At 38.4% G+C, this 27,625-nt stretch overlaps 3 protein-coding genes across 3 annotated transcripts in view; 2 read left to right on the top strand and 1 right to left on the bottom strand.

The window, feature by feature from the left end:
* Window positions 1–26,872, bottom strand: part of LOC121945197 (meprin A subunit beta-like) — a 50,688-nt gene extending 23,816 nt beyond the window's left edge. Inside the window, exons 1-3 of the mRNA XM_042489251.1 lie at window positions 26,816–26,872; window positions 26,090–26,186; window positions 6,540–6,703 (exon numbers count right to left, since the gene is read on the bottom strand). The gene's annotated coding sequence lies outside the window, so the exon portion shown is untranslated. The remainder of the gene's footprint in view (window positions 1–6,539; window positions 6,704–26,089; window positions 26,187–26,815) is intronic.
* On the top strand, window positions 1,646–3,126 carry LOC121945196 (apolipoprotein A-I-like). Its single transcript, XM_042489250.1, has 4 exons — window positions 1,646–1,833; window positions 1,942–1,992; window positions 2,099–2,249; window positions 2,371–3,126. The coding sequence occupies exons 2-4, from the start codon at window positions 1,953–1,955 to the stop codon at window positions 2,945–2,947; spliced, it is 768 nt and encodes a 255-aa protein (XP_042345184.1). The 5' UTR covers window positions 1,646–1,833; window positions 1,942–1,952; the 3' UTR covers window positions 2,948–3,126.
* On the top strand, window positions 10,786–12,474 carry apoeb (apolipoprotein Eb). The gene is made up of 5 exons (XM_042489248.1): window positions 10,786–10,826; window positions 11,087–11,152; window positions 11,242–11,392; window positions 11,558–11,845; window positions 12,012–12,474. Exons 2-5 carry the CDS (start codon window positions 11,110–11,112, stop codon window positions 12,355–12,357), a joined length of 828 nt encoding a protein of 275 aa, XP_042345182.1. The 5' UTR covers window positions 10,786–10,826; window positions 11,087–11,109; the 3' UTR covers window positions 12,358–12,474.
* Window positions 26,873–27,625: the final 753 nt, after the last annotated feature.

Here is a 27,625-nt window from a genome sequence, read left to right as displayed (position 1 = left end):
TAAAAAGATAAGGAAAAAGATTCACCAAATATTTTTTCCCCCAGCCTCTACACCACATAACCAACAAAAAATTTCCCTTAGAAGGACAAGAACATCACAAAAATTACACTTTCTTTGACATCACAGTGTGTCACATACTGACTTCTGTGGAAAACAGTATATTTAATGGTTTAAAAGAACCCACAAACTATCAAAGGTCATTTTAAAAAGTGCAAGATGCAACAAAATAAAGACTTAAGTCTGAAGCCCTGAATATTCTGTACACAACCTGGACAGCCAAACAGTGACAAAAATGTTATTTGGATTTAGTATGTTTTCTATGATGGCTCTCCCAAATGCTAACTATGTAGTGTCTAAATTAGTCTGAATTCACTAATCTAAATTTTGTGCATTTTCAATATTCAAAGCATTTTGACAAACCGTGTTTTTGTGCTTTGAAATTAGCTGAGTAAAGTGTGTTAGTGATAAAGCTGGGTTTTATTCAGCTCTGACTGCCAATGATGGTGCTTTCACACGTTTCCACAACCGTTTGTTGACTTCTCTGCAGTTCTTTACACTGTGTTTGTAACATTGCTGCTGTCTGAAATTCAGAATTATGGTTGAACAAGACTTCACCACAGTGTAATACACTGTCTCCACAACTAATTTATTATTGTCTATTATTGCTAGCTGCTAAATATTTCATTATTTTCCCTTTTACTCTATGGACTCTATTTGTACCGATGTTTACCACATTCAAGCGGTTACTTTCTATGGTGACTTAATGTTGACTTTGAACGATGGCGTTTAGTTTCTAAACTGACAGCTGATATATACTTTTGTGAATGCAGATTCTTGTCAGTGTGCTAATTCAGCAACCCCCAACAAAAAACGAAGGTCGTATTCTGAGTATGAAAATATGACTTGTCTATTGCGTGGGTTGTCACATAAGCATTTAATCAAACTGTGGTATTTCCAAAACTGCTTTTGTCTTCAAAATGTTAACTGAAATAAGTTACTGGAAACAGATGTATCAAAAGAAGCAGGAGATAAATCGATTTCAGCACACTTTTATAAATGTCTTGAGGGACTCTCAGCGCAAAAAGATCAAAATCTTTTATATTAAACGCTCTAGTTTCAATTAACAGACACTGAACAGGATCTTTCCTTGTATGAAGAAAAATAAAACTGAAATGTTTCTCTTCAAAGATGGTTTCAAAGAAGTGAACTTTGGTAAGTCTACTTTGTCCTTCAGAAGCTGACAGTGTTTGAGTGTGTCCACCTTTGGCCAAACTGACACATAGGAATAAGCCTGACACAGAAACTAGAACTGTGAGTCAGTGTAATGTCATCTTGTAAAATGTCAAGCTAACAGACAATAAAAGATTCACATATCTAATCAAAGCTGGACATGAAACAAATAAAGACGAGACGGAGAGTCTTGGCAGAGAGTTATCTGTGGTTACAAAAAGCTAACAGCTAAGTGATTACAGAAAGATTTATGAGGACAAGGTTAATTTTAGGTCAAACTAAAACATTATGTCACTTTCTAACACTGACAAATCACAAACATCAAGCAAGGCAAAAAATACATCCCACTAATGATCTCCTTATTTCTGAAGCAGTAGAATATAAATTATATACTCAGTGTGTATGTGGTGTAAAAGTATGGGCTTGTGCATGTGTGCTGCGTGGAATTACTGGTAACAGTGAGGATAAGAGATGAGTCCAGGTGAGAGCGGGTGACAACAAGACACGAGCACCTGGACTTTGGTTTAACAACAGTCGGGCTTGCTATAAAAGCTACAGAACCTCACCTGCTGAACACAAGCTCTTCCAAGAGGAGACACTCAGGTAAGATGATAATGAATTAGCACAGTGCAGCAGCTGAGGTTTTTTATTTCAGAAATATTTCCTTGTGACCATGTTTTGCTAACCAGTAGTACCTCTCCTTGTTATCAGGTCTAACAGCCATGAAAGTCCTTGCTGTGCTCGTCTTAGCCCTTTTCGGTGGTAAGCATGCTGGCACTGTTGAAGCTTGGAATAATATCTATTGGTATGACGGTGATAAAGAGTTGCCATGGTGAATTTCTTAACGCTCTTGCTTTCTATATAACAGGCTGCCAGGCCAACCTTTTCTATGCTGATGCACCCAAGCCCCAGCTGGAAGTGCTGACTGATGCCTTCTGGGACTACGTTGCCAAGGCCACCCAGACAGCTGATGACACCCTCCAGGTGATCAGGAAATCACAGTTTGGACAGGATGTTAGGTAGGTCAAAAAAGACCACTGTACCATTGTTAACATGATAAGAATGTAAAAAACAAATAAGGGTAACTGACGTGATTCCTCCTCACTATGAACTAAAGACAAAATTCTTTCTCTTGTCCAGCGCACGTCTGACAGAGAGCGCTGATGTGGCCAACAGGTATGCAGTCAGCATCCAGGAGCAGTTTTCCCCTGCAACCCAGGAACTGATCAACAAAGTCGCCACAGAGGCTGATGTGCTGAGAGAGCGTGTGACTACGGAGCTGGGCTCAGTCAAGGATAGGCTGGGGCCCTACACCGAGGACATGAGGGCCCAGATCCAGCAGAGAGTGGAGCAGCTCAAACAGGAGCTGACCCCCCTCGCAGACTCCATGGATGCTGAGGCCCTGAGGGCCACCCTGACGCAGAGGAGCGAGGAGCTTAAGGCCAGCCTGGAGCAGAGCGTGAAGGACCTGCAAGCTCAGCTGGGGCCCTACAGCGAAGAAATGCAGACAAAAGTGGACCAGCACCTGCAGGACTTCAAGGAGAAGATTATGCCCCTGACCGAGAAGGTCCAAGGTGAGCTGACTCAGAGAGCCAAGCAGGTGAAAGACATGGCCACACCCTACGTTGATGAGCTGAGGGAAAAGCTGGACCCCTACACTCAGGACCTCCAGGCCCAGCTGATGTCCCTCTACGAGTCCTTTGTCAAAGCCAACTAAGTCGACCTCCACCTCCACAACAGAAAAAAACTGCATCTTAAAAAATTCGCTGATCCCAGCAAAATGTATGCTTTAACAATATTTAAAAAAATTTTTTTTTGAAAACTGCAAGTGTCTTTAGATATATTTGAATTATTAAAATGATGTATTAAAGATAAATGAGAAACACTGAGTGTTGGTCTGTGACCATACACCGTCTTCTCTTCCTATATTAAGGAAATAAAACTAAAGCAAAACTTGCGAGTCTGTTGTGTTATTTATACAGCCTTGGTGAAATTTTAAATGAGCATTGGTAAGGTTTCAGATTGCCAAAATGTTTGGTTTTGGATGCCAAAATGTTTGGGGTTTTTTTGCAAATTATGGCAATTTGTTGTTCATATTTAAATGAAAACACTAACGTAAAATAATAATTACAATGCTGTTAAATGTAGAAATGGAAACTACAAACAGTATCTTCAATGCAGTCACTCACACCTATGTAATTAAACAGTGTGATCATCTAAATTAGCTCTAAAACAATTATATTTTAGTTATCAGGCCAATGTAAACATAATTTTCTTTTGAACTACTTTACAAGTGTCCCATACATGAAAAACATCAGACACACTAGTTGTTTTTTCTGGACTGGAAACAATGAAACAAGACTCCTTGTTAAAGACTTAGTGCCATCTGGTGAACATATAGAGTCACTTCAAAAATATTCATGTGCAGATAAAGGCAACGCAGCAGCATGCCGTTTTTAATACATGGATTTCAATTTTTACAACATTAAGAAAGCAAGAAACTTTCCATATCAGCTCCACATAAAAATAAGTGGGGAATAAATCCTTTCTTGTTTGTTCAGTTCAGGTTGCCCCCCTGCCACGCCCCTCTAACATTCAGTTGTGGGTCTTGGACCGGGCATGTTCAGGTTTGTCTTTGCAAGTCTGGAGATTTATATAACACATCCTGCTTCCCCCTTGTTTTTTAGTTTTCCTTTTGTGCCTCCATCCCTGCTGCCAGATTGCTCCCACGCTGCCTTACCCAGTGGCAAACAACATTCCTCTGTTCAGCCCCCAGCTGTCACAGACTGTGCTCACCATTAACCCTGCAAGCACACACACAGCTCTCATTTCTCATTATGTCCGATTATGTGAGGCTTTTTGGTTGTATTCCAAATCTTCATGTTAACAGTTGTAATACTTTTCCTCATGTACTAAGGTAAATGTTTACTGGGGTGTCACCGAATTAAGAACCCATGTTTACGCCTTTCTCTTTCTTTTCTATTTTTACTGCATTTCAGTTATTTAGTTTGGATATAAGTTTGCATTTTTGTACAACAGCTGCAAAATTATGATTTGGGGGTTATAAACCAAGTTATTAGACAATTATTTAAAGAGAAAATACCTTCAAAGATTTTTAAAAGCAAAAACAAGATGTTGTTTTAAGCATTGCGCAATCAGACAGGAGATGATGAACAGAAAAAAGCTTGTTTAATAAAGCGTGTTGTGCAATGTGCATTCTCAGAACAAATTCATGGCTTTGTTTATAACAAAATAATCTGCTGCAGACAAACCAAACCATCATCAAAGAACTAGTGGCGATGACGGCTGACTGGTGTTGCCTCAAGATGTCTGTGTCTTGGCCAAAACGTTGCACTTGAACACACAACGACTGCAGCCAATGGCCAACTACCACGAACATTCGGGGTCTGTTTGAGAGACAATAATTCTCCATACCAGCAGGCCCCAGTAGTCTGTATTTGTCATTCAGAAAGGGAGCCAATTAGCATGTTAGCAACACAAAGCCGATGGTGAAAGGACAAATCATATTTACTGAGCATTAGTAAACAACAAAACCAAACTATTATGAATCATTCCTGCAAAAGAGCTCAATAGCTAAAAGAAATAATCATACCTTACATAACAAATGTGTTTTAAACTCATGCCTTGAATCTCCTGAAAAAAAGTGACAAGGGCCAACTTGTGCCTATACGTCGAGGGACATGCAAAAACTAGCGTGACAGATGTTCACTGACAGCTCGCCAGTGACCAAGAGCCATCTATCGGCTTGGAGTGTCAAGGCCCTTACTTTGTTTTGTTGTACGAATCACTTAAGTTTAGTCTTTTTTTTTTGTTTTTTCAGCTGTCAGAAAATGTATCTAAGGAGATGCATAAAAAGAATAACAGCGTTCAGTGTTCTTGCAGAGAGTCAGATTAAGATTAATACCACTGTGGTGTCTGTACAGTAAATATGAACAATGAAAACAAGGGAAACAGCTGCCCTGGCTCTGTCCAAAGGTAAACGTAGCACCTAACTAACAAGTTATATAAAAAGTGCTGGATCTGTACAGAAAAAAAAAATCAAAGAATAAAAATGTCAAGATGTTATTTAACAGAGTGTGATGTCTGGGAATATTTCTTTTTTTTTTTGTGATTTCTGACAAAGCTCGCTGTTTACCCCCAAGGTACAGCACCAGGCTTTAAAGCTCACCTTACATTGTGTCTTAAAGTGGACGATTGATAACGTGCGGTCAAAAAAAAACAACTTTTATTTTCATGGAATTACAATGTGAAAGTGACATCTGTAAATCAGTGCATACATATTTTGAGCATCACAACGCTCACAAAATGACTTGTTTCACTATCAGGCCTTGATTTTAAAAGTCCAGAAGGGCCACATGATTAGATCATTTCATCCCCATTCAAGTTAGCAGATGGCTAAACTGAGTGGTAGCTGCTCAGCTGCCGTGAGTGTCACTCGCTTTATGGGCCCAATAATACAAAAGATACAGGGCATTTCATACCATGAAAATTAAGCTTTTTTGGTTTCATGTGACACTCCATGCTTCAAGCATGCTTCAAGGCTTTAAGACTTTGTGCTCAGCTAAGCTAACTAATTCTTGACCGAAGCTTCATTTAACATTGGCAAAAGAGAGGTATCCATCAAATGTATTCCTCAAATGTCAAGCTAACTCTTTAGTTAAACATTGAGGAACCAACCAACCAAGTTTTTGCACAGCTTGAACTCCTTGGTAGACATGAGACTGTTTTTTGGCTTTAAAGCAGAAGCATGCACTTACCCTACCCTCTTCCCTAAGCACAGCACAGGGAATGACAGCAGGCCGCAATGTGACTCAAGGTTACTTTTGCTGATGGACACGCATGAGCTGCTGCATGCATTAAACCTGTGACCCCGTCATTACAGTGAGACAATGCTATACACACACAGCAGGCCTGCTCAGACATTTGGCTCTGTTGGCACACCTTCCCCATCAGCTGATGGCACTCTGACTCACAATTAGATGATGGGGGATATGCTGCATAAAAAAAACACTTGAACGTCAAGTTCAACAACTTTTAACCCACAGACATTAACTGCAGTAACCTTGCTGACTCACCTGTTCAGAGGGGTGAGATCATCCAGACATCATCAAAAACCAAAATCTTCCAGAGAACATCACCACCAGGCTGGGGTTACTTTCGTTCAAACCATCTAAAGATGCCCTTACACGCACTGGTGAAAAACATTGCACTTTGCGTCTGTTGGTGCGCAGCAAAAGGAGAAGCAGCTGCAGTTTAGATGACTGTGTCAGATTATTTTACTGTATTACCTCATGGATCTTCTTGATTCTCTCTGTTTCACTTCCCCGTCTGTCCTCTGCCTCTGTATCCTGGAGGTTCAGCAGAGGAAGGCACAACATTGTTGGTTTGTGAGCTCTGGCCTGTGACCTTTGTTGGTACATGTGTGTAGTTTGGCCTCTGCGGTCCATCGTGTCTGCATGATACAAACACAAAAATATAGTTTATGTGTCTTTATCCGACTAGAAATACATCTTAAGAGATTAAACAGTTTCCTCAAATTTGATAACAAGACAAGAAGACAAAATCCTGAAACAAACATACAAAAACATTGCGTGACAATGTTTTATGCAGAATGGTGGGATTATGCTACTGATCTTGATTTGTTTGTGTGTTTGAACTGGACTGGACTTGTTATCTAGCTGAACATGCAGTATCTTTCTGTGTGCGACACACCTCTGGCAGTATCACACACACTCATCGTGACATATCAAGGTCAAAGGTCTTCTGCTTTTTGACTGAAAAGTGACACCCAACCGTTCTGAGTTTGAACTGAATATCTCATGTTACATCTCAGTGTTAATTATTATTTAAACATTTTTATTCCCAAATAGCTGAAATATTCGTAGAGGTACAATCTCCAAATCATCTAACACAGTTCACCCCTCTGGGTTATCACGCTGTATTGTTATCATGTTCTCACACTAATTACCTGACCAAGCCAGCCCATTTAAACTTTGTTCCTGTGTAAAGTTGGGTTTCTATGAAAAATGATTGTTTGGCTGACAACAAAGAAGCCAAGTCCTAAAGGGCAAAGGGCTTTACACATGGGCTATGATGAAATCAGAGATTTGATTTTTATATAACTAAGCTGCAAAACAAACACTGATACAGTATGTCATAGCTAATAGGGTGTCGCATAACTATTTAAATGTGATTTGTAAATGCATGGTGAGTTTTTTTTAAAATACGTCTTTTATCTTATCACCTAAAATCACAAAATATAACCAGATGTTATAGCTGTTAGCGTTTAACCATCCTGCCAAATTTGAATTATTAAAAAAAAAAGATCTCTAACAATGATCTGTCATAACAGGAAAATAGCAGGTCTTTCTGATGAAAACACATCTGTGGGACAAAAACATGCTCATGTTCTGTTACTAAACAAGTATGTGTTGCCCAATAACAATTTCTTTCTGCATCGAACATTCCCTTTCCTGTGGCAATTTCAAATCCTGGAAATTTCTTTCTCTGTGGAAATCTAGGACATAAAAACAGATATGTTTTCAGTTTTGATTTATGTATAATCACTACTTTTGTTCAGAGTCCAGTTTACACGGAATAAATTAGTTTATTTTCTCTGTATTTTATTACCTATAAAGCTTGTTTTGTAAAGTGGGCTGGCTGTACCTGAGGATCCCCCAAGCCTGAACATGCCCAAGCTGACACTTTATTTGTACTTCAGGCTCTTACTGGTAATTTATAGCTCAATGTCACGAAACAACACAGCAAAATAAGTACACAGAGAGTGCAATTCACTGCATATGATATCAATACAGAAGTTACATTTGCTTCACTACTTGAACTATGCGAGTTGCATTGAAATGAAAAAAGCTGCCATATGTGTTGGGGGTTGTGTGTCTTCAGGGTGCATGGGTGGGGTGTCAACAGAGATCACTGCATTTCAATTTAGATTGAAATGCATGTGTTAAAGTGTTGGTGCTAACAATCCTGCAAAAACTTGCAAAGTTGTGGCCTTTAACAGCAAGCCTACACTATTCAGTTGCAGATGAATGACTTAAGTCTTTAACTTGAGTAAAAGCAGCATTACCACCACAAAGAGGTAAAAGTTAGGTTAAGTACAACAATGAATTTAGGAACAAAATATACTTACGTACCAAAAGCACCAAATTCACTTCTGACATACAATTATTGGTACACTGTTGCTAAATCCATATAATTCTGTTTATACTGTTGTATATTACTCTAATTCATGCCATCATGAAGTCCAACATACAGTCATAATGTCCTGTAAATGTATGTCACTGCAGGCCTAACAACATGTCCCAACAGAAAGCAAGTGCTTCTCTGTCCACACTGAGAGCACATTTGTGACATCATGTAAACTAACCACTATACCTGTCAGCTGCGTGCTCAAGATCATACTTAAGATTTAACCACATAAAAGACTGGCAAATACTTGCTTTCTTCCTATGTTTGTACTTTCAAAATGCAAAAAACACGTTTTATATTGTGAAATTTAGGCCTGTGGAAATGACATATAATGTAACAAACAGCAAAATGGTTGCTATTAGTGATGGTCCTTCCCAGAAACTTTCAGGTTCGGTTTGCAGGTTTATGGTTTATGGTCACTGACTGACTTAAACATTTATAGGTTTGACAGACAACGGTTTTGGTAGTTGATAATGCAGCAAACGTTCAACAATCCAGTGTGTTTTTAAGCTGGATAAGATATAAACTTAACCAAGTGGTCTGAAAGTACTTGGTCTCTACCGTAGCTTCTGCGTACTTAAGTCCCACAATGCTTTGTGTTGCTCAGTACCGCTTACATCATGATTCTCTAGAGCGCCCCTGCAATGACTCCTAAAACCTGAAAATTAATTAACATTTCTGCATCGCTCTTTTCCTTATCTCAAAGTCAATGCGAATTTTGAATGTGTTTTTGGTTGGAAGCCTGAAATGAGGTCTGTGGTTAACACAAGCTGAACAGATCACATTCTGTTCTACGACATAAAATTTGTCAGTAAATACCCCACTCATGAACTTTGAAGCTTTCATGTGTCTTAAGACAAAAGGTTGCTAACAAGTGGCTAAATGAAACTACAGATCCTCATCAGACCTACCAGGCTTTGCAGCCTTGTTTTGGTGGTGTAGTTTGTTTGTGGCCTAACATTAGCATTTTTCTTCTGACAACTGCATTTAGGCATAAAAAAAAGAAGATTATTTTTCTGAACAAACATGTAAGAGACATTATGTTTGTCAAAGAGCTTCTTTTCTACAGTAATCCAAACTACAATGGAAAAATCCTATCGGCTTTCTGTTTTAAGACACATGAAAGCTTGAAAGTTCATGAGTGGGGTATTTCATAATATTCCAACCTCCAACTAAAAAACATATAATGGAACGCTACTCAAAGTCAGAGTTCCTAATTGTGAACTCAGGGCAAATCAATGCACCCTGACCTCAGTGGTCTGACATCACACAGAAAAAGCAGCTTCCATGGAGGCCACTGAGGTGCACATTAAATCCATTTAAAGGCAACCTAAAGTATATTTGCATGTATTCAATTAAAATAGCACATCTACTATGATATAGTAAAACCTGTTATGCATGAAAATTGATGTCAAATATATAACAACGTATAAAAATGCAGTAGAATAAAATATATAACGGCGTCTATTAGCTTATGCTTAGTTTTTCCTCTGGCCCTGCTGACCGTGTAGTTGCAGCCACAGAAACAGCAGTTCTCACTGTCATGTTTTTTCTTTATGTTTGGTGTTGAGCACATAGAACACTTGGAAGTTCAAAGTCAAAAATGACAAGGAAATCCCGACCTCTGACTTTGGATGAAACCCAGCATTAGCACTCCAGTTTTTGAATTTGGGAGAGACTTGTTCATGTTTACTAAGATTTTTGGATGGTCTTGGACCATGGGAATTACATGTATGAATTTTGAAAATAGGCTTAATTCCCCTTTAAATAAACATCTAGGATCATTGTGGTTTACTGTAGTTTTTAATTTTTGCGTTACCTGTACTCCACAGGCAATACACTGTATGTTCATTGCACTACATCTTTTTTATTCGTTTGGCAGCCTTATTAGTTACTTTACAGATTCACATAAAACACGAGAATAGCAAATACAGTCTCATACCCAAACAAACTTCCTCTTAACATTTGCCTTATTGCTACCTCTGGCAGTAATACATGAAAGTTTCTCTGCTGTTGAAACTTTGTAAACTTCACTGTGTGAAAAATACAAACACAGATTTAAAAAAATTTTTTTTTTTACAACACTGAATGGGAAACTTTCACCCCGTTATTGCACATTGCTCAATCACTCGTTCAGACGATGGAAACCTGTGAGAACTTCGGACGCAGTGTGGTAGCAGGTTGCGTGGAAGGAGAAACAGGAATCTGTGCAGACAAATCATCATCACCACGTGAAGGCGCGCGCACGCGGACAATCAACAGCCCTCCCCTCGCGCCACACGCGCAGCGGCAGCAGCAGCCTCCCGCCACTGTATAAAAGCCCTCAGTCACCGTGCAGGGAGCACGGAGGAAGCTCGACTTCTCAGGTGAGTGGAAGGAGCGCTGGTCCCGCAGAGACCTCCTGCTTTTATCTTATTTTAGCCTCTATAGTCTATTTTGCCTAGTGTGTGAGTCACTGTGTTTTCTTTTGCTATTAAGTGAGACACTGATACTACATTCCTTCACATTATGTTTCTCTGTTTAATGTATGTCATTAGGACATCACTAACTTATGTTGTAAAACAACTCATGTAGACAAAAGTTTAACATTACTGATTGCTGACGTTTCCCATCCTTTAATTCACAGGTTCATCTGTCTATCCAACAATCATGAAGGCTGTTGCTCTGATCCTTGCTCTGGCAGTCATCACTGGTAAGTGCACCACTGCTGTTCAAGTCTTTACTTACATGAATCCAGTTTATTGGATTTTATGTCTGATTTTCTGCATGTTCCCATATTAGGCTGCAATGCCCGTGCTGTGCGCCAGGCTGATGCCACCCCAAGCTGGGAGGACAGCGTGAATCGCTTCTGGCAATACGTGTCTGACCTGAACCAGAAAGCCGATGGAGTCGTGCAGGACCTCAAGGCCTCTCAGCTCAGCAGGGAGCTAGAGTAAGCTAACTTTGTCATTCCTTTGTTTACTTATCTTCAATGGGCACTTTCAATACTTTACCCTCTAGCTGATGCATTTCTGTTATTTCCAAACTTGCATCTTCTTAACCCTTAACACTATGCCTACATTCCTCCTGTCTGATCATCTTGTTCTTGTTCCTCCAGCACTCTGATCACTGACAGCATGGCAGAGCTAACAGCGTACAAAGATGAAATCCAGACCAAGCTGGCTCCCTACACCGACGTCTCCACCGGCCAGCTGACTCAGGACCTGCAGCTCCTGACCAACAGGCTCCAGAAGGACATGCTGGATGCCAAGGAGCGCAGCACTCAGTATCTTGGTGAGCTCAAGTCCATGGTGGAGCAGAACAGCGATGATGTTCGCGGCCGCATCAGCACCTACACTACCAAACTGAAGAAGCGCCTGAACAAGGACACTGAGGAGATTCGCAAGTAAGTTTTATGGAGACTTCTGCATTCTTAACTGTTAGTTAAAAAAAAGATTTTTTTAGTCATTCTTTCACTTTGCATGCAATGCCCTTTAACACAGATAAAAAGGGTAAACAAAAAATCTTTTTTTGAAATATGAAATCTTAATGTTTCCTTCTTCTTTCCCAAGCACTGTGTCCACCTACATGGGTGAGATCCAGTCCCGTGCCTCTCAGAACATGGACAGCATGAAGGAGCAAGTTGAGCCCTACGTCCAGCAGGTCAGGGAAACCGCCAGCCAGAAGATGACCGACATCTCCAGCATTCTCAAGACCCAGGCTGAGGGCTTGGGCCAGCAGCTGGAGACCCAGGCTGAGGGCATCAAGACCCAGCTGGAGGCCACCGCTCAGGAGCTGCGCACCTCCCTGGAAGGCAAAATTGACGAGCTGACCGAGTTGATCGCCCCCTACGCCACCCAGATCCGTGAGCAGATTGAGAATGTCATGGAAAAGGTCAAGGAGACCACCACCTCTTAGAGAAAGACTCTGATTTCTAAATACGCGGGCAGAGGGGGGGGGGGGGGTTGGGGGTTGAGAGTTACTGATGATATGTTCATGTGGGTGATTTGTTGTCCATGATAAGGGGGTTGATGATGGCTTCTCTTATCAACCCTTTGATCACTGAACAATAGCACCAATAACAGCTTTAAATACCCCAAAAAGGCTTTGCTTTTCTACTTTTATTAACTGGTCTAGCTTCCTACCCCCCCCCCCCAAGGTTTTGTATTGACTTTCCTACATTTTGTTTGGATGTAAATATACCTGCTGAGCTTCACAGGCCGGGATCCCAGCCTGTATCATCCCTAAATGCACCAAACGCAAGTGTCTTCCATTTCAATAAATGCACTGAATTGTGATGATGATCAAAAGATCCAGTAATGTGTGCACATCTTTTTCCTAGAGGTGAACCACTAAAGTGCCCTTCCATATTGTGTGCATTTCTTGTTGTTCTTCACAGAGAAGGGGGATGTAAAACAATTCATTTCTGGACAAGTGTAATGCTGCCTGTCTGTCAGTCCCTTGTGTGTCACATGTCATATGCCCACCATGCTGCTCACTGTAAGTGCCCTGTCAGAGTGCTGAACAGTGCTGAGTGAATAAAAGAACCTAGAAAAACATGCTCTGCTTCCACTGCTTGTATATCTCTGATCAAACATTTAAGAGTAATCTATTATTTAAGGCTGGGTTTGGTTACGCTAACAAGTGGAGATTTAACAAAGCTAATGCTGATCCACTATTGTACACTTAGCCTCAAAAGCAGTTTAAATATAATGTTGAAAATGTCCAAAATAATCTCGAGAGGAATGAATATCTGAAAAGCACCACATGTGCTGATACTATCGTCTTGAGCAACTTCTGAAGTTAAATCATTGCATGAATCAGTTGTTGCATAAGGCCTCAGGGGACAATTATATACAGCATTTATCTGAAGCTACTGGTGCATGTGAGCTCTTTTCTGACACATGAAAACAGTGGCCCCCTCGCCGTCTTTGTTTTTTTGTGGCTTGAATTTACTTTACTACATTAATTATGAATCATAAAAAAAGGTATTTGTTACTCCGCCCTCCCTTTCTCAATATCTCATCCAGCCACCCCTGAAACCCTCAGCTTAGTATTTCCAGTCCTGACATGTAAAGATGTTTTCCCAGATTCCTTTCTCTTGATCCAGGCAGATATCTAGGAACACACTGTGCCCTGCACTGAATTCTCTTGATGGTGACATTATCATCTCGACCTTTATCCCGGCTAAAATCAGATTAGAAACTGTGCATCAGTGCGTTTACTTACAAACGTTTGCTTTGACAAGCCAATAAAAGATAGTCATCAATGCACTGGTCATGTTTTTAAACATTGTGCATTCATGTGCTTATATGTTTGCAAGCACTTGCATTCTGGTGGCCTTGTGGTTAGGATGCATTTCATTAAACTGCAATGTTTTCTTCTAGAGGGAGACCATCCCTGCATGCTGCTGAACTTTCTCTCTTGCTAGATTTCCTGTCTGTCTCCACACTCTGTTATTAAAGGCAAATTGCCACAAAAAAAGTCTTTAAAATTGGATCAACATCACTTTTATTGTGCTGCTTTCAGGTGCCTATCAAAAGTATTTAAACCTTTGAAACCAGAGCAAATTGGTTTGATTTCTTGCAAAAACATGGGGAAAAAAGCAACGAGTAGCTTGACAAGAAATTGAATTAAATCTAAATTACTAATTCAGAAAATAACTTAAAAATTCAGGGGAACATTTCTAAAACTAAACTTATATTCATATTTTTTGTGATTAATTTTTGATTTTTGATTCAAAATTATTCTAGAGAATTCTTACGATTTACGCCAAACACATTACATTAAGTAATTTCTTTTGTATTTTTCTACTAATTTGGGGTAATTTCCTTGAATTCATGCCTCTGCAGAAAGTGGCAAATGTATTGATTTTTTTGATTGTCTGGGGACCATGTTTAACAGCAAAGCTATATCATAACATCTTTTTACAGACTCTCACACAACTCATGCAATATAATCTAAGCATCATTTATCCAGTCAACATGTCCAGTAATTCCCCAAAACAAGTACTTTCATTAAAAACCTCTTTATTAGAATCTGGCTTTGAAGGGAGCACACAAGTTTGTCCCTTTTAGTTCAGTCTTAAACAGTGAGGTTGGAAAATGCATGTGTTTGGGAATTGCTGAGCATTTGACTGGAAACATGAGACTTGGATTATAATGCTTGAGTTGTGTGAGAACTTGTTAATTTATTTTAACTTTCATGACTAACCAATACACAAATGGTCATGTTGTGGGTGAAGTGTTCCTTTAAGGAACATATCCGTCCCCAGTCTGAAACCCTACCACACTATGGTGGTTACAAAGGATATAAATCCCAAAGGAGATTTTCAGCTTGCTTCACATCTGGATCCACCTAAGGGGGAAAGATGGCTATAGTTTTTTTAAACTCAGATCACTCAACCCTAAAATTAAAAAAAGAAAGGTTATGCTTATGAATCTCAGCAGGATTTTTTTCTTTGAAGTACAGAGCAGAGGCCAGCAGAGGACACCATTTGTCCCTTGATCATAGCCTCTCCTCTCGTCTGACCCCTCCGCTTGAATCCATGCTGCACAGAGATGCAGCTGTGTTTTCTTTTTTGGGAGATAAAGTAAACTACATTCTCCTCATAAAGGAACACAAACCCTGTGAATTTCAATAGCAGGACACACTTTTTTTCTGAGATTAATTGTAACCCTTTAAAACCTAAGCAAATTGGCTAGCAAACAGGAGTTACAAGAAAATTACCTGAAATGTAGAGAAAAAAAAAAGAAAATGGTATAAAAGAAAAGAAAAAAGTAAAATAAAAACTGAAAAATGTACCAAAACAAAAAAAATGGATAGATAAAGTAGTTAACAAATAATGATTATTATGATACTAATCATAAACCCCTGCTGTCACTGTATATGCATATCTTAAAACTAATAATAATAAATAAAAAGATCACTAAAAATAATACTAATAAATACAGTTTTCAAGACATTTTCCCATATATTTTAAAAATCATTATTAACATATTATTATTCCTGATTCAAATGCAATTTGTGGGACATGTCTTTCCAAGTTGTTCAGTGCCTTTTAGCCTTTGGTTTTTTCAAAAGAAATCAAACTAATTTGCACATATTTCAAGGGTTTTAAGACATGTCAGAGGCATTTGAAAGCAGTACAGGAAAAATTATGTCTTTCCAGGTTTCAGTGGGTTGATTAAGGAGCTGGAGATGGTTTAAGAATTTCTGAGAGGCATGTTATATTAAGATAAAGCTATGAAATCTAAGATCATGACGGTCACATAAAATGACAGCTTGAGAACTGATATAATTTAATTGTTTGCATGCCCTAATGGTATGCAAACAATTATACAAGTCCACACAATTTCTTTTAAACTATCTACTGCACGCTATCAGAAAAAGGCACATGCCTCAGAATAATCTTATATAACCTGTATATGCTGAGTAAACTGTATATTGGTCTCTGAAAGTCAGTTATCTGTAAATATAAGCTTCTTCTTCTTTTTTTCAACAAAACAACCTTGTGTTTTGAGAAAACATGTTTACCCTTTTTATCTGTGTTAAAGGGCATTGCATGCAAAGTGAAAGAATGACTAACAGCATGAATAGGTGTTTGTCCCCTATTAGATCACTCCTTTCAGGAACCAGTGCTTATTTAGTAACAGACAAGTGAAACTCCTACAGTAAACCATCCATTGTTGCAAGGAACATTCATGGATGGTAAAAACAGGAAAACCACAAGCATCCTGCCAGTTCAGCACTTCTGCTCTGTCTGCTCCTATAGGCTGTCTGCACCCTGAGTACTGCCCAGCAACTACAAAACAAAAAAGTCCCAGCAAACTAGCAGGTGCTAGCTAGCCCATGACTGCAAGTAACCTTCCAAAAAAACACCCCATGCAGAGATTTTACCTCGTATTACAACCCCCTCTCTTCTTTCCATTCTTTCCCTCCCCGTCAGAGCTGGCACGCACAATCAGTCACCACAGGAGCCTTCGGCCAAACACAAAAACAGCTTTTTTGTAAGCTTGTTATTGCAAATTAGGAGCATGCAAGATGTGCACTTTCACGCCGTGTGCCTCCTACAATTATTCAAGAAGAGCTTATATGCACGCAAGCACAAGCTCATACATAAACCTGCTGGCCACTTGATGACAAAAGAGATGGAGATTTAGCCTTTCAGATGTAATGTGTGGGTGTTGAGGCATGTGAAGGCTCGTTTAACTCAATTGTAGACTATTCATCATAGCGATAGCACCTTATAGGCCAAGTCATTGGCAACGAATGGGCATTTGGCCCTCTGCAGCAGACCGCTTGGTGTGAAAACAGATTTGCTAAGCAGAGACGAGGCCTTCAAACCATCAGACACAGACTTCCTGGCGCTAACTCAGGTCACACTTGTAATGAGGGGTTACTGCAGTTCAACTGACTGTACTGTTGTGTTACTGCATGCTAACTTAGAAGGTGGGCCAAAAATGGCTTTGTCTGACTTACTTCCCTTTGAAGAAAGGGAAGTTTGGGATAAAAGAGAACTTTGAATGAGACAATGGAATTTTTAGTCAAGCGGTAAAGGGGAGAAAAAGACCAGTGCAAAAAAATCTGTCTGCTTCACTGTGAAGACTATACACTTCAAAATGTAGGTTTGTGGATACCAGGGATAATATTCAATTAGAAAAGTTGGCCAAAATAATTCGGAATTATCAATGAAAACATACTGTAGCCTACATTTTAAGGTACTTGTGCTTACCTGAAACATTTCCATGCTAATTCCTACTTAAACTCCACTACATTTCAGATGGATATATTATTTTTTTTACTCAACTACATCAATTTGACTGCTGAAGTTACTGTTTAAACTAGTTCCATCTTGATCATATTGACACTTTAGTATTGCTTGTAGTTAATGTTTCAATACTAATGATTGAATAATAAAATAATAATTCAGTCGGAATTCTGTCATATTTCAATATATGAATTCTTGAATTATGGCCAAAAACATGTTTTGTAAAGTCCCAGTGACCTTCGACCAGCAAATTCTAATTGTGTAATTCTTGAGTGCATGTGGACCTTTATGCCAAGTTTCCTCAAGATGTTCTTGAGATATCATATTCACAAGAATGAGATAGAATCCAGGTCAAAGTGATATTGACCTTTGACCACTAAAATCAAACCAGATCATTGTTGAGTCCAGGTGGACGTTTGTGCAAAATTTGAAGAAATTCCCTCATGTTGCTCTTGAGATATCATGTTAACAAGAATGGGATGAACGGACAACTTGACAACATAACGCCTCCTGCCACAGCTCTTGCCACTACAGAGGCATAAAAAGCATTAGTTGGGCAATGGTGCTATGGTGCAGAGTACTTACTTTTGATACTTTGTGTACATTTTTTGCTACTTTGAAATTTGAATGCAGGACTAGTTGTACTGAAGTACTTTTATAGTGTGGCACTGCTAACTTAACTTAAAGTAAATTATCTGAATGTTATCTGAAGCATGCAACAAGTCAAAACAGTTATAAAATAATAGTGTCAATACTAGTGGTGTAATGTAATGAAGTAATAGTACTTCATTACAGTACTAAAGTATTTTTGGGAGTATCTTAACTTTACTTGAGTTTTCATATTTCTGTCAACTTTCACTTATATTTCATTACATTTCCTAAACAAAATGTATACTTTTACTCAACTAAGAGGAATAAAAATATAATAATAATTAAAATAAAAAAAGGGATTTTGTAAATGCTTTAAGTCAGGAAGAAGACCTTGTTCTTCTTTCAAGTGTACTGTATTTTTAAGGTGGTGGATGCTTAGAAGACAACTCATAATTATGACTGTTTTTTTTTTTTAAATTAAGAGAATTTACTTTTACTTTACTTCCAAGTACATTTAATACAATACAATATATTTTTTATAATTAAATACATTAAATATTAGATATTTTCAGTGGTGGATGAAAGTCACACTGGAGTAAAAGTACAGATTTCTTACCAGAAAAAGACTTTGGTAGAAGCTTAATTCTTTTATTTGAGTAACACTTGAGTAAAAATAATAAAGAATCTGTTATTTACTGTACTTAAGTATCACAAGTATTTGTATGATATTAAATGTACTTAAGTATAAAAGTAAAAGTTCAAGTAAATGCTGTTACATAAAAAATAGGTGGTCAAAATTTTGAGAATTATGAAGTGTTTGTCTTTGTAATATACATCACCTTAAAAAATGGTCACTAAATTACTCTTAAGAAAAATAGTTGGGGTTTTTCCTATAACTTACAGGATTTAAACCAAAAAATCCAGTTTTTCCTTCCTCCCATTTCTTCACTCATCCATTTGTCCCTGCCTCCCTTCCTCCTCTCCTTCTCTATTTTGTAGTTACTAACTAAAATGTATAGGGGAAATGTAGAGGAATAAAAGTTAACGCTGACAGAAATATAAAAACTCGGGTAAAGTACAAATACTCCCAAAAAAAACACTTAAATGCTGCAACAAAGTATTATTACTTACATTACACCATTGGATACTTTAAGTTTTTTATGCAAGTATTATTCTAATAGACAAATTAACTTCTACTGGTCATTTTCTGGTAAGATATCTGTACTTTTACTCAACTATGGCTTTTAGTATTTCATCCATCACTACTTGATACATAAAAAAATGAGACAAGACAAAAAACGAACTTAATTTCAAGGAAAATCTACATGATGTGAAAGTACATCATTCTCACAAACAAATATTTTCAGTCCTAGGACACACGTATTTGAATCTGAAGCAGTCCAGTTGCTTGATATTTAAAAAAAAACAAAAAAAAACAAACAAACTAAAAAAACTTGACTAGCCATTACCAATAAATGTGAGGCTATTTGAGTTCATGTTTGGTCAACACTTCAGGTCCAAAGGAGCTTCCAAATAGCTCAAGTCTATTAGCAATAACTTTATCATTTCTGAACTATGTTCCTCCTGCATTGCATCTCACCTTATCTATTGACACCATTGCAGCTGACGGATAAACTCTGATCACATCATTATTTTATTTTACACTACATGTGCCTCAGGGACACATTCCTGCTAATACAAACACTCAGCCACTGGTATTCATTCACTTTCCCTTTGCAAATGTTGATTAAAGACTGCACACAGTGGTTGCGGATAATTGTGTTTAACTAGATCACCTCATGCGCGTGCGGCGCAGTCTTACATCATTATTTAATTGGGCACGTAGCTGATTTGCTCTGTGGCGTGTTTATCATCAGTACTGGTAGTACTGGTCAATAAAGGGAGCAGTGACACCTCAAGGTCTCCACGTGTACATGTTGTTGACTGAAGTCTGGTGTTTTGCGGCACCCTCCAAGAACCGAGCGGCGTACAAAGAGGAACACACACAGACACTCAAACACACACAACTTTTTTCCCTCCTCTGAGACGGACAGCAGGTTTGTTTGACATTTATTTTTCATCTTTCCTAGAAATTAAATCAATTATTCTTAAATAGAAGACGCTGACGCTAAAGCATATAGCTTTTAAACAATGACTTGTTTGAATTTATGCACTTTTCTCACTTTTTTTTTTGTGGTAAAACACAATTGAGAAAATTCAAAGATAGTAGGGTATTGAGCTTTTAGTTTTTAATGATGAAATTGTAACGGATGGACTGGACCTAAAGGGAGCTATCCGGTTGCGGCGGTGCTGACGCACAGGGGTGTTTATTTTAAACTGTTTTTATCCTTGTGCCATAAAAACGTCTTTTTTGCGCAACACGAATGAACCGCAACCTGCGTCTGTTCTTCCTCCTCAGAGAGTCACAGCCAAGATGAGACTGTACCTTGCCGTTGCCGTGCTGATGCTGGCTTTGGTCGCATACACGGGTAGGTCTTGTGTTAATTATGGCCTTTGAAAAATAGCCTTCGTTTTGTTCTTCCCTTTAAACCAAGTTGTGTAACTTTGTCTCTGTCGATCGGTCTAACCTGCAGAGGCTCAGGACGACACCGTGGAACAGAGATTTGCCAACGCTCGCAACCAGTTGACTGAGGCGGGCAAAGCGCTGACTGAGCAGGCCAAGACATTCATTGATGAAGTAAAAGGGAGTGAATTTGTAACCAAGTCAAGGTAAGCGTGCGCACACATATAGTAAAATAGCATATACGCAGATATTCACACGCACATTTTGATTCTCAGCTAATGCGGTTTTTGTCCTCTTCCTCTTCAGGGACTTGCTCCAGAGAGGGTTTGATTGGCTGAAGACCAGCTTAACGGACTCAACCCAGTAAACAGGTCCCTGCCTCCATCCTACAACCTGCCCTCTGACCTGCTCTCACCGCTCTGCTCACCACACAAAATGGTTATGTTCCCTCTTTGTAAAGAGGTGTTTTTTTGGGGTTTTTTTTTTTGGTAAAATAATTTAAATGTAATCTTTTTGAAGAAACTTTGTGGAAAAGTGAAATAAAGACATTTAAAAAAAGTTTTTTTTTCCCATTTTCAAATTAATTGTGTGTTAACATCCACATTTCTCAACAGAGATAAAATAAGAAGTGAGTGTACTCAGCAAATAAGTCAAGTTTAAGAAGCTGGTTGATGGGTTGAGATTAGTTTCAAATTCAAAGCATCCCAAATTCCTTTTCTTTTAATTTTTGGAAAGAAGTGTCACTTGTCTTTTAAGTTAAAGGCAATATGTTTTGGACATTTCTTAAGACAAGGGAAACTTTATAGAAGAAAGTGGCATGAACAAAGTAATTTTAGATTTACTGATTAATTTATTTTAAAGATTACATTTTACAACTAGGAAATTAAATGTAATTGCAGGCTGAATTTTCTGTCTTTGCATTTTTTATACATTAAACACTGATTTACTTGAATTAATGAATCCATATCTAAAAATATACTAAAAAAAAGACTGCTTTGGATTACTTTTGATATACTTCAAAGTCATCCTACTGAGCTCATTTGCCTTCGATTTTTATGTCAAAACACATGACAGTGTCCTGACTGTGCATCTCCTCTGTCATTATTGTGTGGCAGGTGCACTGCACACACTTTTTGCAGCCTGTTGGAACATTTAAATAGAAAGAAATGCACACAAACTGATGCTCGCTCACATCGCAATCAGTTAGGACATGATGTTTACGCAAATATAATGAAACAAATAAACTAATCTTAAAGCAATTTCTTTTAAAGAAAGTAACAGTATTCAGAATATCTCCAATTTAAACTGTAACTGTAATAGAATACAACCACTCATAATCTGTATTTTAAATGCAACTTATTTTAAAGCAACTCAGGATGGCTGTGAAGCTAAAAATGTCAACTGTTCCAGTGTAAGTCTATGCACATCAGGTAATTAATAATTTTAACTGCAAAATAATTCTAAGCCTATCAGTATGCAATTTATTAATGCTCCCTGTAGTTTTCAACTACCCCATATACTTCAACATCATAATACAAGTCCTGAAATTCAGTTACAGCTTTTGGTTTTTGTGTACCACCCCAAGATTTTTGGTGGCCCTATCTTGAAACCCCTATGAAAAACTCTGGGTGCCACTGGTTAGAATATTAACAGATTAAGAGAGGCCGTTGTTTAACTCGAACTGTTTCAAGCCTTGCAGTTCATCATTTAAGAGTTTCTACTGATGCAATCAGAGCACAATCAGTGTTATGTTAAAACGAGGAGCATCTGTATTTCATTGTACTTAATCCTGATAATAAAGTCCCATTTTCATGATGAGATTTTTGCTGTTGTTTTTTGTATTTAAGAGCAGACTTGTAAGACATTTCTGTTCAGAGGAAAAACAAACAAATGCTGTATTAGATGTAGCTAAACTTCTTTTGATGCTGTATTTCTTATTATCATTTACAAACATATTCAATAAAAACACTACCAATTCCAGATCATCAAAAAACAAGTTTACCCTGATTTAATTAAACAACCAAGCATTAATGGGATTATGTGAATTTCAAGAACTTCAGCCTAGTAATTAGTTTGCACTAGGGTTGATATCAAATGAGTGGGCGCTAAAGTTGATTACTTTACCAAAGAACAGCCAGCAGCGTCTGGCAGATAACAGCTGATTTGTGTCAATAGGTTGTACCAAAGGGCAAGTGCCAACACTGCTGCTTTTCTGGCATTTCACAACTCCTGGGCTAAAGTCACTGTTTATACTGCGTTAATAATCAACCAGGTGTCCCAGTACATTGAAATCTTTTCCCGTGAAGAGAACAGGGTGACAGAGGTCAGCAGATGGTTTGCAGAGGTCACAGATAAGTATCACATTGCATCATATTAAACTAATGTTAAATTACATTTGCTTCAATTAGTTTAAGATACAACTACTTCTACTTCTTGGTTAGTCACTGAGCACATCATTTTCAGCCATTTCACTGAGTAGTGAATTTAAAGGGATTTACAATCTGTACAGAATACAACACTGGACAGAACAATGCTCTGTGTTATGATAAGCTGCTGGTTGGCGTAACTAGCACGGCAGTATAATACGCAGATTGGCGCCGTCAGTTTATATCTTGGCCAAATGGAACCTGTTGTGACCGTATGCTAACGCTGCCAGACGGCATCAGGTTGAAACGCTGCCGGTAACGATGTAATATAAGGAGCCGAAAGATCCCTGCTGTTTGCCTGCAGTATTAATGTTGAGCCTAACCTAGATGTTTTTTTCTAAATCAAACAACCTGCTTTTGTTGCCTAATTTAACCATGCGCTTTTAATGTGCAGCTTCAAGGAATGTCAGCAGCGGACACAGGTGGATAGCTCGAGCATAATATGTAGATGCAAAAGTCCACTGACAAAGTGGCAATACGCGATGACTTGGGATGAGAACGTGTTGGGGTCTATGGGGATTGACTGGCTTCTGGAGTCAGCCTCCACTGGCCATTACAGGAGCTGTCAATTCTGCGCTAGCTTCATTTTCAGTCCCGGAGTTTGCCACTTGCTTTAGACTCAACTTGACAGAATCAAAAAAGACTTGCAACTTGAATTGGACTTTTAACACCACTCGTGCTGACTCGTGACTTCACTTGGACTTGAGTCTTTTGACTTGAAAATACTTGATTCTGTGCCCCAAACCCAAAGATTGAAATGTATGATATAAAAAAGTGTGCCATGAATCAATTCATTTGTTCACCCATTCAGTCACCTTAACACACTACGATAGAACAGTACAATGTTTAAAAAAAACACACACAATTTAAAAAAAAGAAAAAATCTCAACCCAATGTGTTTACACAGCTGTGAGATCAAGTTTGTGAGTGCGATGTAGTTATGAGCTGTTAACTAATGAATGAGAACTATTGAGATGTTCCCATTCTGGACATGCAGCAAGCACAGAGCCTTTCTCTGGCCATGGCATAACGGTGTAAATATCAGTAAGTGATATTAAGTACTGACATAATAAAAACACACATTCGGAGGCACAGAGACTTTGACTAACCTGAATACATATCAGCACCCACCTAATGGGTTGAGAAATCTGATTCCAAAGGGCGCCCCGACAGTTACTGAACTCAGCTAATGTTGATCGCTAAAAGATATCAAGAGTTCATGATCTGCAGATCAAACATTTACATTGGCATTCAAAAAAAACATTAAAAAGGAAAGAAAAACAAATCACACAAATATTTGTGAAAAATAGAAGTAGTTTCATGTGACACAAGCGAAGGTCAGGTTTCACTGTTGCTTTTAAGTTCTTAGTCTTTGAAATCTTATAAAATTTTCAAAACAATTATCAGTGTTTTCTTATTTGTAATATCAAAACAGTCTAAGAGACACTAAGAGAGAACAGATTTCTACTTTATGTTTGTAATATTTTAGTCAAAGACCTGTTGCTTTGCTGTCTCTCAGATGTTTGTCAAAAAATTATTTATAAAACAGCACTGTGAATGGTCATCTGATCTGGACCAATGTGCATGTTGTTGCAGTCACCTAATACAAATAAAACGTCTCAGTAACACTTGTTTGATTCAGCTTTTGTTGGCCAGAGCTGGAGGAAAAGGTAAAATTAAAACTTTAGCAGCACTTCTATCAAAAGCTGTTGGTATAGCACCTTTGGAACCACAAGTAACACGTAAGGACATATACCTAGACCCTAGATCTATTTAGCTTTTCCACCGCAGACAGTACTCTTACATGAGGGTGAGTTTGTTGTCACTCACTGCCCAATTTAGCAGCCCTAACTGTTTTATTGTGTTCACTGAGAGTGAAGTCTGTACCCCATTTATTGTCCACAGAAAAAGGGCTGCATGGCAACATTTTCAGAACAAAAAAGAGCAGGCTGGAGTTAGAGTCACTCTCCATGAGATATTTATAAATAGTGGGTTTGCGCATTGACTCCTTGTCAAGTCAATTTTATTTATAAAGCCTGTTATCATGAGTCACTATGTGCCTCAGAAGGCTTTACATCATAGGACATCCTTTACATCTCCCCCCAAAAAAACTTTAATGAGGACGAGCAGGGGTTTAGCGCTGTCCAAGGGCAACGGGAACAACACTCTGACGTTTTTTTCTCTAAGTGAGGATTAGAATATGGCTGTCATATAATCTAGTCACGATTAATATACATTTCTTAAAAGCTTACTAAAAGTGTATGTCATCCAAAAGAGACATTAAAAACAGATGGAGTGGTCAAAGTTGTCATATTGTAATTTAAGATGTGTTGTTGTCACGTTGTCAGCTCATGATGGAGTAACATCAAAGGTATAATTTCAACCTTAAAAGTTGCCAGCAGTCAGCCTAGTTAATGAAATTATTATTTTTCTCAGTTGCTGCTAAAGGCTGTGAAACATCATTTAAATTTTTATTTTTAATTTACAAATGTGTTAAAAAACTGTGATGGTAGGAACAGCGGTTAAACCAGCCACAGTTCAGCCCTAAGCACAGAGGGCTGATTTTCTACTGACCAATTAATGGACTGCAGTGTTTCTAGCTCCACCTTTTATTGCTGGATCAGCGTGCTAGGTGCCCCTAAAAATTAGGACAGTTTCAAAGGTACCAAAGGAACCATACACAACTTTTCAAAATGGAAATGCAAAAAACTATGTACTGAAAGGAACTGACCTGCTGATGGAAATGCTGCTCTAGTCACTCCTTTGCACATATTAGTTTTGAATGGACACATTTGATTTGAAATCGGGGGATTTTCTTTGATATTCAGATGAATTTATTGCAGACAGAACTGATTTATAGTAATGTGGGGAGAAAACAGTAATTGTGACATCTAACTTGCACTGCAAATTGATTGACTTGGCAGACAACTCTTGCATTGTAAAAATAATAACATGACGCATGAACTGCTGACAGTTGTGTTTCTCATGGCAGATGCATGTAAAAGAGCTTGTTTTCGGTCTCATCTTACTGTTGCAAGGTACGGTCTCTAGATCTTCAGTCTCACTTTCTGTAATTCTGAGCTTATGGCGTCTTTATTCCTCCTGACTGACAAATATCTCTTCAGCATGTGGCCAACTTTTGGCTCAGACACCAGCCCCAATACAACCCGACTCTCCAGGAAGACTTCTGTTACGTTTAATGGGCCTCTCATGTCAAAAGCTCTGTGTGGTAGAAGATCCAGACAACCACTGGCAATTAGAAGCCACTGAAAGTAACCAATCCAACTGATCAACCCCCTCAAAACTTAAGACAAGCTGACAATAAATGAATATTCTTACCACTCGATGGTGAACTGATCATGTCTTAAGGTTTCATCATGTTTTGCTGGTTATGTCAGTCTCTGTAGTAGATGTTGTTGTACGAACCCAGCTTGTTCTGCGAGAAATAGGAAGAGATGAAGATCATAAGAGGGAATATTTCAAGGCAACAATGAATAAAATATGTGAGGAGGTAAATTCATTAACATATATGACATGGTATCTATACAGCATTTATGAGAATAACCTGCAGTTTCTTGGTATGAAAAGGTGCGCTGCTGCTGTAGTTGACATTTCCCTTGAAATACATTCAACAAGTTACATTCAGTCCTGCTATTAAACAAATAAATCCCCCAATTTTAGTGGCTGCTGCTGTCATTAAGTGCTAATATTTGCATTAATGTAAAGGTTAGGACAGACAGATTAAAAGAAAAATACAGTGTAAAATGAAATAAATAAATAAACTTAGATCATTATAAAACTGTTTGTGTATCATCCTGCATGGAGTCTGTCTCAGATTGTGATGGTTAATGGTACAGGTAGAAATCCCAGCATGCCTTGTTCTGGGTACAGTGCATCATATCTAGAAATGTCCTGGTTGATTGACCTGCTGACCATTTGACTTTGAGATGCTCAAAAAATGTCTTTCCTTAACAACACCTGAGCTGCTTTAAAGGTTTGTTTGCCACAGAAGATGTTCCACTTATAACATACGTGCACTGTCATATTTTGTGCCCAGTTGCTCACCTGGTAGAGAAGGCACCCAAAGTACAAAGGCTATGTCCTTGCTGCAGGTTCAATTCCAACCTGTTGCCCTTTGCTGTATATCATCCTCTATCTCTGTCCCCCGTTTACCCTAAAGCTGTCCTATCAAATAAAGGCACAAAAAAACAACATTTAAAGTAAATGTCGTGTACTCTAGACTTTGTTAAGGTGAACGTGTGTGTGTGTGTGTGTGTGTGTGTGTGTGTGTGTGTGTGTAAATGTGCATGCACACTTTTATTTGCAATCCCCCTCTATATCATCCTGTGCAGATGTGAGCTGAGAAAACTCTCTTGCAGAGAAGACTATCACATCTTGGATCTGTACATCCAACACAACAGCAGGTAATCACTCGTCTTACTGCAGCAGCCTTTACAGCTTCTTTTCTGATGCTACATATGAAAAGACTTCACTGAAACATCTATTTTATAAAGCATTTAGGTACTGGATTGTTATATTGTTCATTTTTAGCCATTTCGTGTTGTAAAAATGATCAAATTTAACATGTTTTTTGTCTTGCACTAATTTAATGGACTGCATTTCGTGGCTGGTTCCTACTCTTATTTATCTGTGGCTGGCATACAAGATAAAGACTGAAATAACACATTGAATACTGGTCAAAGAAATCTGAGATTGGATACAATTACCCTGAGACTGTGCGATCCAACATCCATATTACTATAATATATAAGATACCAGAAAAAGATCAAGTATGTCTCAGAATGTCAAATTCAGTATACCAAAAATACCAGGATGTTTTACTACATCCGTTTGGATTTTGTAGTTTGCAAGACA

This window comes from Plectropomus leopardus, chromosome 7 (genome assembly GCF_008729295.1).
Source record: "Plectropomus leopardus isolate mb chromosome 7, YSFRI_Pleo_2.0, whole genome shotgun sequence".
NCBI classification, from domain to species: Eukaryota; Metazoa; Chordata; class Actinopteri; order Perciformes; family Serranidae; genus Plectropomus; species Plectropomus leopardus.
The sequence above is the reverse complement of the archived record's forward strand: the minus strand, read 5'-3'. Positions and strand labels throughout refer to the sequence as shown.

Excerpts from the sequence above, each read along its gene's own strand:
- apoeb (XM_042489248.1), top strand. The coding sequence starts at position 11,110 with ATGAAGGCTGTTGCTCTGATCCTTGCTCTGGCAGTCATCACTG. Across the intron at positions 11,153-11,241 it reads TGCTCTGGCAGTCATCACTG|GCTGCAATGCCCGTGCTGTG; the intron begins GTAAGTGCACCA and ends TTCCCATATTAG. Across the intron at positions 11,393-11,557 it reads CAGCTCAGCAGGGAGCTAGA|CACTCTGATCACTGACAGCA; the intron begins GTAAGCTAACTT and ends TTGTTCCTCCAG.
- LOC121945196 (XM_042489250.1), top strand. The coding sequence starts at position 1,953 with ATGAAAGTCCTTGCTGTGCTCGTCTTAGCCCTTTTCGGTG. Across the intron at positions 1,993-2,098 it reads CGTCTTAGCCCTTTTCGGTG|GCTGCCAGGCCAACCTTTTC; the intron begins GTAAGCATGCTG and ends TCTATATAACAG. Across the intron at positions 2,250-2,370 it reads CAGTTTGGACAGGATGTTAG|CGCACGTCTGACAGAGAGCG; the intron begins GTAGGTCAAAAA and ends TCTCTTGTCCAG.